At 29.7% G+C, this 14,531-nt stretch overlaps 1 protein-coding gene across 1 annotated transcript in view; it reads right to left on the minus strand.

Annotated features, from left to right (window-relative positions):
* LOC135929962 (exocyst complex component 3-like) overlaps window positions 1-14,531 on the minus strand; it is a 36,527-nt gene that overhangs the window by 750 nt on the left and 21,246 nt on the right. Inside the window, exons 9-20 of the mRNA XM_065466722.1 lie at window positions 13,719-13,802; window positions 11,895-11,968; window positions 11,224-11,319; window positions 10,689-10,755; window positions 8,549-8,641; window positions 6,811-6,904; window positions 4,803-4,873; window positions 4,568-4,725; window positions 3,728-3,799; window positions 2,743-2,895; window positions 1,109-1,211; window positions 275-559 (exon numbers count right to left, since the gene is read on the minus strand). Of these exons, the coding sequence (XP_065322794.1) occupies window positions 275-559; window positions 1,109-1,211; window positions 2,743-2,895; window positions 3,728-3,799; window positions 4,568-4,725; window positions 4,803-4,873; window positions 6,811-6,904; window positions 8,549-8,641; window positions 10,689-10,755; window positions 11,224-11,319; window positions 11,895-11,968; window positions 13,719-13,802 (1,350 nt within the window). The remainder of the gene's footprint in view (window positions 1-274; window positions 560-1,108; window positions 1,212-2,742; window positions 2,896-3,727; window positions 3,800-4,567; window positions 4,726-4,802; window positions 4,874-6,810; window positions 6,905-8,548; window positions 8,642-10,688; window positions 10,756-11,223; window positions 11,320-11,894; window positions 11,969-13,718; window positions 13,803-14,531) is intronic.

Below are 14,531 nucleotides of genomic sequence, written 5' to 3' on the forward strand. Positions count from 1 at the left end.
CTCAGGTCTCTAAATTTTAATGGACGGTTCTATACTCTGGATAACTTGATTTCATATCACTGCACAGAATATTTATTGTAAATGATTACTTACAGATCCCGAAAATACAAGATGGGGCTCTCATATGGTTGCTAACTTTTTTAGACAAGTACATTTTATTTTTTTTTAAAAAGGCAAATACCTAAAAAAAGGATTTGGGGGCATTGTGTAATGTAATTGCACACTGAATAATACGACTTTGCTTTCATCTAAAAAAGTGTTTATAATATCTCACATTTTTTATATCCGGTTTAGATAAATCACCTCTAATACTAAGTATCTGGCATAGATTATCGTAGCTGACATCCTTGAACTTGGCCAGGAGACCCGAGATTTCTAGGGTAAGTAGGGTGGTATCCTTCATCTTCAAGATTTCGGCTATAACTATCAAACAAGTAGCGTTGTTTTGCGTGGGGGCGGAGGACTCCAGTTTGGTCATGTCCAAAGGTGAAGTAATAGAAGAAGAGGTCTTGTAATGTTTGATCAGATCTGGATCCGTTAGGCTTAATATCTTGATAGGCTGATTGGAAAAAAAAAATATTCTCTTAAAATCATCTTTTTGAAAATTTTGATTACTTAATAGATGGGAGTTAAAATAATGAAACGTTCCACAAGGAACAAGTGTGAATTGGGAAATAATTTCAAAATTATTTACCGATTGCGAAAAAAAATAATACTATTTTGAAGAATAAATTTTTTTTTAAAATAATCATATTCGTTTTAGGTATGATATCAAAGATAGAGAATGCAATATTCAAGCGATTAATCGTCTTTATTTGATATAAAAACCAGTTTAACAGTACTTAACAAGATAAATCAAATATTACAGAATTAATTCTTAGTTATATATAATTAATAATTTTGATTTCTCATATTCTATTGATTAATCATTTTTATCTTCCATTTTAAAAAAAACATTAATCGAAATGGGAGAAATTTATATTATTTTTTAAAAAAAACTCATAATTTTTTGGTTGGCTTTTTATTCCCCCAAATTTCAAAAAAATTCCTAAATATAATTGTCATAATTTATAAAAAACAAATTTTTAAAAAAAATATAAATTAAAACTTTGCTTCGCAGTTCGTTGAAAAAATTTATAAGGTTAGCCGCTTCGTTACTCAACTTTTCGCACGCCTCCTTGCGTTCCTCGAAAGATTTGAAAACGTATCTCCTGAAAGGTGTCGTATGTCATAACAAAAAATATATATGTATGGTGATAAAATTAACGAAAAAATGCAAAGGAAACATCATTTAGCTCATTCCATTGATCAGGATTATTCCGATACATTTTATAGGATCGGGCCGGTTTTTCGTCGGTTTAAAAAATCGATTATCGGCCGATATTATAAAAAAAATTCCGATCCGATAAATTGGCGTCTTAATTAAAAAAAAAATTTTTTTCATTAGCTTAAAGTTATTCAATAAAAATATTTCATACAACTTTTTAAATTCGTGAATATATACTATATAACTGATCATTTTAAAAGAATTTAAATAACTTATGTTATGGTAATAATAGCTAAAATATAAATTGTGTGTACTATGAAAATGTATAGGAAGATGTATGCATTAAAAAAAATTAAAAAGATACGTTTGTTTTACAGAATACTAAATCATTTAATATCCGATCGGCCACTAAAAAAGTGATATCGGTTACATTCCTATTTCTTAGCATTTTAAGAAGGATTAGATTCCATTCCTTGTTAAGGGATTTGAAAGGAATGGCCTACGGTCTGGAAATATATCATTTAAATAAAGATATCAAAAAAATATATATGAAAGCAAGAGAATGTATCGTAATCATTCCCGATACTCCGTTTTCAAAAAAAAAAGTCTTTTGACTCAGTGTCATCTCTTAAAACAGAGTTGTTAAAAGGGTACTTTTCAAATAGATCCAGATTATAAATGTATCTGTTGTATGCAGATATAATTTTTATTATTCTTATATGTAGGGATTTGCCTTTGTTATTATTAGAGCAAAATTTATATAGGTAAATAATCATTTTTATATTTTTTTTTTCTCATTCAATTCGAGCACCATATAAAAGATATGCCAATACTCCTATTTTTATCGTTCTTTCCAACAAATTCTCATTTTAAACGAGCATTTATTTTTTAAAAAAAAATTTATAATTTATTCATTAAAAAGGTCAAGTGGGGAATATCTGTAAGATTAATTTTGAAAAAATTCTAAATTTATTTTGGTTTAAAATCATTTTGTGCGTCAAATCACAAATAGTATCGTTTTTAATCCTTCAACAATCTTTGAACCAGTATCGTTAAAAGGCTCGTTTTGAGCCGATTTTTAAAAACGGCTAACTCAATATTTTAGCCAGAAAAATTTTTGCCTCTAAGCCTCGAGATTATCTAGACCTTCGTTACTTCTACGAGCAAAATCTTCAGACTTGCATTTTTCTGGATGAAATATTGAGTTAGCCGTTCAAACAACACTACTTTTGAAACTGATATTTTTAGACTTTTTAAAGGGAAAAATAAAAATAATATTTATTTTATAAGTTTTTATATATATTATTTTTGGTCTCTTAATATTTATGTTTTTTAAATATAATATTTATTTAAATGAGTTAAATTATTAACAAACTCTGTCTCAAAATGAGCAGAACTTTAGCAACCGGGTTAATTACAAAAATCTCCATGGGTGAAATTCAATTATTTTATTTATTTTTTTTTGTAATAATAACTTGGCGATCATTCCTTTAAGATATTCGAGTACGACCCTATTCTCCGCTTCCATCACGATCCTGACAAAGTAACGAGGCTTAAGGTGCACGTAATCTTGGGCGTAATCGTCTATAGTGGCTCTTATAACCCCGTCCAAATTTTTGTCGGTCAGCCTTTTTCCCCCCATTTTTTTTAAAATTTATATTTAAATCACCTTTTGAAATAAAAAGATCTTCAACACAAGCAATAATCAAAAATAATTTTTTTTTTATATAAAACCCGTTAATTCCCTCATCTTAGCGTTAAAGTGTCATTTTTTTACCGGAAATTGAACTTTAAATCATTTTTTGGGCGCGTTTTTAAAATATTTAAAAATCTGATTTTACCGGAAATGCAGGCCGTTCATGTTTGGAATACCTGCCCTACGAATTTCTGGCAATTTTTCCACGAACTTTTTAAGCTTAATAGGATTTATATTAAATTTTTTCCATATATTTTTATTTTATATAATTTATAAATGACTCAAGGGTTATCGGCAAAAATTATCTACAATTTATTATGATAAGTATTCCAAACATAATGGAATCTTATTTCCGGTAAAATCTGGTTCTTAAACATTAAAAAAAAATGCTCAAAAAAAATGATTTTTTCCGGAAAAAAAACACATTGAAGCTAACATAAATATAATGATTTCACTCTTTATTAATTTGTTTTAAATCTAAAGTAAATTCAATATTCGATGGTCTGATGAAACTACAATTTTATAAAACTAAAATTAAGATTGTGACAGACGTTCCCTAATTATGATTATAAAACAAATTCTTTTATTCCATAGGTGGTTTTTAAAAAATATATATATATAAGGGAATGGGGGAAAAAAAATAATTAAATAATAATGATTGACACTTTTGCGCCAATAAAAAAAAAATAAAAATTTATTGTAAATAAAAATAATGTATTTTATAAGTAAAATACATTTTAAAAAAATATTTTTTTTGTGTTTACCAATCTTTCGTCATCAAATTTTGAAAATGTGTCTCCAAATCCAAAAAAACTTCTTCCAGCAAATAGGAACAACTTATGGAGATTTAAAACAAAAAATAATAATAATATTCAAAAAAATGTTTTGAAAAAGAAAAATTGTAACTTTTCTTTCGATCTGATCATAATTTATTTGTTTCAAAATAAAATTAAATGATTGTTTAAAAAAGGAAAAGTAACTTGGAGGGGGGTGGGGGGGGGGGGGATTTTATAGATCTACCCTGAAACTTTCTCTAGTTTCCTACCAATTTATATATTATGTCTTTTTTTGTTTTTTATCATCTTTAAAATTTAATATTTTGTGTTTTTTTATTGTTTTTATCATCTTGAAAATTTGATATTATTTTTTTTTTCTCCTCAAATCCGAAATTATATTATAAAAAGAATTTTTAAAAAATGATTTTTTTTTTAGCATAAGTATACTGTAGTTTAAAGGTTAAGTGGATTAGAATCAAAACTATTAGATAAATAAGTACTATTTATCTAAAAGAAAAAACGATAAATCAAGTTAGGATAGATGTATCAAATCAAATTGGGCATGACGTAATAGTTTTAAGTTTATATTTTTTTTTAAACTAATGTTAGAAATTTATCATAAAATGACTAAAGTTCCTTATCACGGATCGAGTGAGGATTCGGATCAGAACCCTAAGCAAAAGTAGCGGGCTTAATCACCCAATATTCTAAATAAAAATGACTCTCAACAACGCCTCAGAGAATCTTGATAGGAAGCAACGATTCCAAATTACAGGAAATAATGAAAACTTAAGATGATAAATTATTATTTTTTTTTAAAAAAAACACCCCCTATCGGCCACTTTATCGAGCGTTTTGACCAATTTATTGAGTTTCATTTGCAAAATGCTTTTGTCCATATCATCCTGTTCCTCTGGGTCCACCACGTCGTCCCTAAGTTTTACCATAAAATCGCCGAAACTTTGACAGTTGTCAATGACAGCCATCTAAAACATGTTTGTATCATGGAGAAAAAAAAAAGAATGAATAAATTTGAAAAGTAAAATGTTTTTTTTAGCGTTACCGTATAATGAATAAAATAGTGAGGATATTTTCTGTCAACTATATGCTTATTGTGGTATTCCTTGAGAGCCTCTAAAAAAATAAATAAATCCAAAATTTTATAAAAAATATAATGACATATAATATGTATATATTCGCTTATAACAAAACAATTAATTATAATTTATAAATTATGAGTCTGTAAGCAGAGTGTTGGGCAGTACCGCGAATACTTGTATCTGAGATAAAAGATACAAATAAAGTATCTTTTTTGATATTTTGAAAAAAGATACTAGTATCTTATAAAGAATCCGTATCAAGATTCTTTTTTCCGGAGGACCTGCTCAACACTGTCTGTAAGTCACGGCTCATTAAAAAAATTTTAAAAAAAAAAAACCCGCTCGGTTTCCCGAAATTTAAAGAAAGTCGGACCTGACTCAGCCCGCTAAAATTTTACCGAATTTTCTGTTCGTCACATTTTTAAAATATCTATATATATAATTCTCTCCCCCCCCCCCCCCCGCCTCCCAAAGTCAATTTCTCTTCCTCTTATGGCTATCTGTATCTAAATCAACCAATTTTGTATCAAAATATTAACTTGAAATTCGAGAAAATATATTATTTAAAAAATTTTAATGCCCTTTTTCCCTGTATCTTGCCTTAAATTTTATATATATATATATAAATTGTCCAAGCCCATGTCCGAATTTTTTTTTCGATAGCACGGCCCGGATATATACGACTCGTCCGTCTATTACAATTTTCCGGTCCGACCCGCAGGCTACCCGCCGGAACTCGAACAAATCGAGGAACCAGAACCCGAAACTCTCTTATCAAAATTTATAGGAAGCGAAACCGGAACCTAGAACACCTTTCCAAATTTCTGAAAATCCGTTCGTTTCTATACCCTAAAAGTTCACAGTAAGGCATGCCCGAAGGGCCTAGAATTGATATTTAATTATATAAATTAATCAATTAAAAAATCATTACTATCATAAGTTTTTAAGACTAAATTCGTTGACATTTATTTATACCTAAATATCCGTACAACAAATTTTTTGGTCACAATCGGCTATAATATAATTAACTAATTCGAATCCCCAACAACAGATTCTCACGACAGACAAAGAAAAAAAACCCCTGATCATATATAATAACGTTAAAAAAATATGTATATTAACTTTACTCCAAAAATAAGATTAAACTGTCTATAAATGTCAATTAAAGCGTTCGATGTTCATTCGCCGCTCCCATATCTTCATTTTTTTTCCCCCATTCGAAAAAAAATTTACAAAAATATAACGGCCAAAATAAAAGTAAAGCAACAAAATTTCGAAAATAATCAAAATACAGAGGGTTTAAAAAATACATTTTTATCCCTCCTAGTCTGGGCGGACCGTAAGAATTCTCTGCAGATCTTTGCTAAATATAGGATTTAGAATCAATCTTGTCTTTAAAACAATAACGTTAACAACAATTTTTTGATCTCATCATGAAAGATTTTCTATGCAAGAAAATTGCTATTTGAAGGTTCATTTCAAACTCTGATTTAAAAATGAGTATTATCGCTCGCGGGTTCTTGGCGCGATGAGCATAAAACGAATTTGATCGGACCAAAATAACCGGGTTTGTATCCGGTTTCTAAAATTTGAAAAAGCGGATCTTCGGCAGGATTTCGAGAGTGTGAAATTCTGGTTTCGGTTATTTTAAAACTTGGCCAAATCAATCAACCTTTATTAAATCAATCAAAAAATAATAATTTTCTAATTTATACTATAAATAAACCTCCCAAGCAAACCTATTTACACGATATAATTATATAAATTACTATGAGCCCTGGAATTTAGAAACCAACAGGTTACCAGAAATTTCTAAATGATTTCTGTTTCCGGTTTCGGTTCCTATAAATTTTGATAAGAGAGTTTATGGTTCTGATTCCTTGATTTTTCCAAGTTCCGCCGGTTCCAATCTCTGCCATTTTGTTAGAATTTTTTCTTTAAAAGAAAAGAGATAATTAAATAAAATGTAACCAGAATAAAGATTGGCGAATTCGCTCATCTGATTTACTAGCAAATGGACAGCTTTGGTTGTCAAATTTTGACTGACTTGTTCGGCTACTTTGATCTTTAAAAAAAATATATATATGAATATTATATACATATACAATATGGCTCCTTAGAAAATCGTAAAAAGTGATTGATTGGCAACTTGTCCCATTTATATATGATTTCATTTAATTAATTTCCTTTTTTTCGAATATTTTGCTTATTTAAGTTTTTCTTATTTTTTAAATTAGCTAGTAAAAAAATATCTTAATCGGGGGTGGGGGAGGAGGTGGTGGGGGGAAGGGGGGGGGGGGTGGGGGTGACTCCTCGCCTTATTTTGCGTTTTTTTTCTACAAAGTATAAGTTTTTTTTACTCTTTTCGGCATCTTTTAACATAGACTTTAAAAAAATTCAAGTACATTTAGGCCACTGTCTTAGTCTGTTCAAGCAAAAAATCCAATATTTATGGAGATTCATGTGATGGATTCTAGGAAAAATAATCACCCCCCCCCCCCGGGAAAAATTTGAGAATTTTTTTTTCCCTCGGAGAATTATTTTCCGCGTAAGCTTACCCATGAGTAAGTGTTGTTAAACCGCTCGATTTGAGTTTATTATTCAAAAAAAAAATATGGTGAAAGTCCTGAAGATTTTGCTAGTAGATGGAACAAAGGGATTGGGCATCCTATGAGCGAAATCTCGAGGCATGGGCAATATTGATTCCGGCTAAAATATTGGAGTTACCCGTTTTTTTTAAAAAAAATCGCCTCATCGCGAGCCGCTTAACAACGCTATTAAACTAACACTATCTATCAGAGAACCTTGAGAGGTCAAATTTTAAGGCCAGTCAGTATAGTGTTGCTAAAATGGGTCAATTTTGTTTTTAAAAAGAGCACCAAATATTTAGGCCCAAAAAAAAATAACGTGAAAAGTCCTGAATTTTAGGCTCGTAGATGGAACAAAGGGTTTGGGACATCTATCGGCGAAATTTCGAGGCTTAGGCAATACTCGGTCAAATGTGGAGTTCCATATTTTATCCAGAGAAATATTATGCGAGCGTAAAAATTTTGCTCATAAATGGCACATAGGATTGAACATCCATTGGCGAAATCTCGACGCTTAGGCAATGTTTTCCGGGCTAAAATGTTTGAGTTAACCGTTTTTATTAATCGACTCAAACCGACCCGTTTAACAACACTACCCATGAGATAGGTATTACTATTATTTATAAAACGAAACGTGATGTCAATCAATTTTTTTTTATTTTTACTATAATATTTTCATCGATATCTTTTATTCTTATAACTTCTTTTTTTTAAAAAAAAAACTCTTTCGTTTTTGTAATTCCTTAAAGGGACCTCGTTTGTTAGCAAACGCGTATCGCTCAAACGTAGCGCGTCGCTGGAGATATTTTTTTCGAAAAAGCAACCAAAAAATAGATAAAATTTGAAAGAAAGAAATGAAAAATGAAAGAAAGATTAGAAAGAAATAAAGAATGAAAGAAAGAATGAAAGAAAGTAAGTAAGTAAATTTTACCGATTTTTTGCTTGCTTTTGGAAAATAATCAGGGATACGCGCTTACTATAAACGAGGCCTAAGTTAGTGTATTCTTATTTCTTCCTTCTTTTTATCCCTCTTGCTTCCATACCATTCCAGTAATTTTTTTCTGTGGTTCCCTTGCCTTAATTATATATATTTAATTTTTTTTGAAGAAAAACAAGAATACATTTTGTTTGCACATGTCGTGAAGTACGAAAGGCATTTGAGTGTTGTAAAAATAACCGTCCACCATATCGGGTATTTTCTCGCTGTACCAATCCTATTATTTAGAATTTTTTTTTAAAAAAAAATAAATAAATAAAATTACAATGTTTATAATTGAGTGATCACGTGACACAAAAATCTAAAAAAAATTTTTTTGAAATAGATCTACTTTAATGTTTTTTAAATTTAAATTTAAATGAAAGAGATAAATGCAAACCAATCCTATTTGGAATAAAATTACAATACTACGAAAGATGAAATGGTTGGCTAATCACGTGACACGAAGATCTGAATTCTTATTTTTTTGGAAATAGCAGATGAGAAGATACAAGTTAAATGGCGTTATTTAAATTCAATATCCCAGACGAATGATATGAATGAGGGAAACTAGAGTAAGATTGGCTACTTTCTCGCTGTACCAAACCTATTTAGAAATAAAATTATAAAAGTTACAAAGAATGGCTGAGTGATCACGTGACACAAAGATTTGATTTTTTTTTGAAATAGCAGATGGATGAAGATAAGTTAAATGATGTTATTTAATTTCCTTAAACGAATGATATGATATGATATGACGGAAACCAGAGTACGATAAATAAATTGAAAAATACATGTCCATCATAATCAAAAAAAGACAGACGATATATATGAGATCTGGCAAAGATAAGCCCAGCCCCCGGGGTAATTTTTTTTTTAAAAAACTCGGATCAGCTGGTTCGAGATTTATGTTAAAAATTTTGTCGAGAAAACAAGGTGCCGATCATTTTGTTTTTTTTATTTTGTTTGTGGAATGATCGGTTAACTCGATTGGATTGTGTTCAATGTAGAAACTAAATAGAAAATAGGGCCAGGATAACAAATAATTTATTTTTTCTACGGATCGAGTAGGGTTTCTCGGTACAAAATAGACAAAAATTAGCTGGGGATAGAGACGGGTAAAGGTCTGCACGGGATGTCCGAAGCCCGACCCGACCCGAGGCTCGGGTTGGATTTGGACATTGGAAATTTTTTCCTCAGGCTCGACTTCTGGTCGGTCTGTAAGATGTGTCTGAACCGAGGTCCGCGAAAAAATATGTATTAAAAATAACAAATATCCTAAATAATTCAAAATATATCTAAAAAATTTCTTGAATTCGGGCTCGGGTCCGACTCGATCCGCAAAAATATCACGTTGCGGACCTCTAGAGACGCGGACCGTTTTTTTAAAAAATAATTTAGGGCTGGGTTGGGCCGGGCTCGAAAAATTTGGCTCGATAGATCATTAATATATCGTCAGCTGAGTATATCCAATTTTTTGTAAAATGTATTTTTTTTTTGATAAATGAATTCTTCGGGTATATTGTATTCTTACGTATATCCACAATAAAAATATTAAAATATAATTTAGAAGTGATCCTTTATTTGTTACTATTACATTGTGATAGATACCCTATCTAAAAATACAAGAAATATATATTATAATTCTCTCCTGAAACAATTTTTTTAAAAAACACATAGAGAACACTATAACACTCACCTCGACGCTTTATATTTATTAACCTTAGGATTTAGTTTTAAAAAAAAAATGTCGGATTTCTGTTTCATTTCCTTTTCAAATTTTCTAAAATATACATTTTTTATAGAGCGTTTAACGCCGCGTTGCAAGAGCGAATAATGCCTTTCAAAATGGCCTCGCACAAATTGGTAAAATTATCGTTTGGCGTTAGCAACCATTTTTTAAAAAAAACGGAAATGGGTTTGCTTTTTTGTTACCATTTTTGTAATATTATACAAAATGTAATATATAAATAACTTACTTATAATCCTAAAAAAAGGAATATTTTAGAAATTAAATAAAATAAAAAGGCAGACGATAATTATAATATCCAGAAGACAAATCCTATTTTTTTGGTTAGAACTTATTTAAAATTTTAAATCGAACGGATATTGATAAAAAAAAAAGATGTCAATTAAAACACAAGGGACGCGTTACGTTTTTTTTATTAACTTTTACGGGTAAAACGTAAACGCTCAATTTGTGGGCACTATCACGCCGGTACGCCTCGAAGCCAACCAATAATTTACCAAAACGAAAGAAAATAAATGTCAATCAAATTTAAAACCTTGGAATCGGATTTGACCGTATTGCGCATCCACTCTTGAACGTTGTTTTGCATAGTTTGCAAATATCTGACACCCGCGGAAGGCATTAAAGATAATAAAATAGTATCATAAATTACGCGAAAATTATTTTACGGGCCTAGTCGCGGCAAGTTGGATATAAAGTTATAACGGGCTGGGGCAAAATACTTCGGGGCTGATAAAAACCTTAGGTTCGGGCCTTATCGATCGTCGAGGTTAGGGCCGGATTTACAGCAAGGTCCGATCCGACGGAATTTAATTGCTGATCGATTGCGATCAATTTTTTTTCTTACTAATATAAATAATTCTCAGATCTCGTAAACAGATTTTTTTTTTAAAAAATTGATCAGCTGTTAAATCGTGTTGGAATGGATCCCGCCATGTATCCAGCCCTAACGTTTACGAAGTCTAAACCAGGACCGTAATTTTTTTTTTAAAATAAGATATTCAAAGCCGGAAACAGGAAACTAATTTTTTTTTTGACAGAAATTTTTATTTTTAAAAATATTAAATTACTTTTCGATCAAATTATCTTTAACGGATTGTTCCAACAATGGCGGCAAATTTAAGTCGGCGATCTGAAGATCGGGATGTCCCAATAAGTCGCGTCCACTTTTTTAGTTTTGATAAAAAAAACGATATATATAAATATATATTGATCGATTTCAAAAAACTGTTCTTTGCTTTCAAAATCATAATTTTTATCCCGATAATTAACACCGATTCTGAGCAACTTCGAAGACGCTTCGGCTAAATTTATATTTTCCATTCGCTGGATTAAGGAAGGAATTACTAATGGAAAATTTATAATCTTAACCAATAATTTTATCGTAATTTTTTTTTAAATCTACCCAATAATTTTTGTAGCAAAATTTTTTTTTCCCCGTTATTTCGCAATCGCTATATTATCTCCGCTCGTTTTGTTAAATAACCGCTTTACCTTGAATTCCTAGTGCCGCGATGGCGATCGCGATACAGCTGATCGATTTTTTTTAAATATGTTTTTGAGATCCATTTTTAATTTATTCAATTCATAATAATAAATCTAAGAAAATAATGATTTAAACAAAGGAAATTTGATCACATAAACAGATTTTTTAAAAAAAAACTGTCAGCTGTTAATCACAATCGTGCCACTAGGAATTAAAGGTTAGAAGAATGGGAAGAAGAAAAATAGTATTATTTACTCGTAATCTTTGATCCACGTCAGCAGGGTAATAATTTCGTTGCCTTCCAAGTTATCGTCCACCAATTCTTTAAGCTTTTGGATTTATAAAAATTATTTATATGGCGCCATTTCGATTTAAATAATTAATTAGTGGTTTTTAAACGATTCGATTTCAGCTGATTTATATTTCGTCTAGAAAAAAAATTAGGGCATAATCTTTTAAAATTTTTGGTTCACAGATGGCACAAAGGTTGTGGGCATCTATTCAGCCAAATCTCGAGGGTGTGCAGGGAACATTTTTCCGGCTAAGATATAGAGTTTTAACCATTATCGGCTCAAATAAGTAGCTATTTAACAATACTATATAATTAATAATGATTGAAAGGTTCGATAATGTGATTGATTTACGCACTATTTTAATAGATGTCCAAACCTTTCTGCTATCTGTGAGTAAGTATCTTCCGGCTTGCATAATCTTTTTGGCTAAAATATTGGATTTGACCGTTTTTAAGAACAGAGCCGTGTAACGACACTAATTTATAGTATTACTCCGCATAGTTTAAGGGTAGGGTTCGATAAAGGAAAAATATTTGACAAGCATTTGGCCCAAATATTCGAGGTAAAAAAAAATCTTTGAGGATTCTTGCTTTTTTAATTAGTATCGTTTTTTTTATTAAAGTAACGAAATGTATATTTTTTTTTCGATAGCCAGTTACTTTTTTTTAAAAAAAATAAAAAAAAATCTACAATTCTTAACACTTACCCAAAAAAATTATTGTTAATTAAATAATATAATATAATGTCTCGTTTAAATTCATAAAGTTTGCTTGGTCTAACGGGGCATTAATTTAGGGGGGAAAACGCGCGTGTCATTTAAATAGTGTCGTTATAAACGGCTCAATTTTGAGCCGATTTTTAAAAACGGTAAAACTAAACATTTTAGCCAGGAAAATATTACGCGAGACTGAAGATTTTGGTGGTCATAGGTAGCGCAAAGGTTCATACATCATCTATTAGAGAAGCTTCTAAGTTTAGGAAATATTTTTTTTCCCCGGCTTAAAATATCGAGTTTGTCGGTTTTTTTTTAAAAATTGGCTCAAAAAATAACCCGTCTAACAACACTACATTTTAGACACCGATCTTGAAAATAGTTTCGAGTTAATGAAAGTCGTTATAAAAAAATTTATCAAGGCCCAATGAGAAACGATTATTAAATTTCGTGCTATTTATATATATTTTTTTTTATTATGGCGCAAATGGAGATATGTTCCTCAATGCCTGTTCATTTTAATTTTTTTTAAGTCCATTTAAACCTTCCAATAATTAAATTTTTGTAAAATCGCTAAAAAAAATTATTTTGTACAATAAAAAAAAGAAGGATTATATTAAGAATTCGGAGTTATATTAAATCATTTATATAAGTAGCTTTCGATGCAATCGGTTGCTTTTGAAAGTATCAAGTTACTTTTAAAACGTAACTTGTCACTGGAACTACTAAACAACTAGTTATGCTCTTCTAGACAATGTAAAGAGTGCAACCTGTAAGTAGTTAATTTTTAAAGACTTAACAATACTAGATTTTTTAGACGTATAATCACAAAAAATTTACGCATAAAAGATTTTTTATAAAAATAAATAAATTAGAATTTTAGGCAAAATTTAATAGGAAATCTTGCTTTCGGACCTTTTCCTTTTATGATTGACACTTTTCCTTTTTTTGAATGGGAAAACCTGTTATCGAAAACCGATTTTCTATAGGAGGTCGAACCTGCCCCGTACAGTTACCCCAAGTTCGATGGGTTGTGATTTACATAAAAAAAGAAAGAAAGATTTAATAACTTACTCTGTAAGATAAGGCCTTGTGGTACAGATTAGTCATGACGTGGAATATGTTATAGGTGTCCGGGAAACATGGCGGCAAAATTTTCTAAAATTAAAAATTTTTTGGACGAATATAATATAAATATAATAAATATATATATATATATATATACTTAGTATAGTAGTTATAATGAAATATTCTATTTTCTCCATAGATTGTTACTTTAATCCATGGATGTTTAGAACCAGAAGTGGAACTTTAACATATAATATAATATATAATAATAATATATTCTTCATTACAATTTTTTTTTACGTTGATAAAATATAAAGGTTTAAACTCGTTCAATATAAAGTGTAATATCAAAATTCATAAAAGAATACTATAAAAAAAATAGCATAATATATAAAACTATGTTTAATTTAAGAGGTAAAAAATAAAACAATACAAATATAAAAAACTATATTTTTTAAAAAAAAACATAAGAAGAGGCAAAAAGAAGCTCTCATTAAGATCCGAGTAAACTAAGATAGTTTTCTCGGAACCAGAGACCTTCATGGGCTGGAGCGGCCTGAAGGTCCATGGGGTGGTATGGACCTAATATTATATTTTCTACCTTACATAATTTTATTACCTTTATTTTTATATTATTGTAATTATTAATAAATTTTTCATTTCATACTTAAAATTTATTAACCAGTTTATTATAGATTAATCATAGCGATAATGTTCTATTCATATAAAATAGTATCACTATTCAAAATACTAAATTAATAATTTAATAATAAAATATTCATTTCATACTTAAAATTTATTAACTTGTTTATTATAGAT

The sequence above is a fragment of the Gordionus sp. m RMFG-2023 genome, chromosome 5 (genome assembly GCF_954871325.1).
Source record: "Gordionus sp. m RMFG-2023 chromosome 5, tfGorSpeb1-WG-v2, whole genome shotgun sequence".
NCBI lineage: Eukaryota > Metazoa > Nematomorpha > Gordioida > Chordodea > Parachordodidae > Gordionus > Gordionus sp. m RMFG-2023.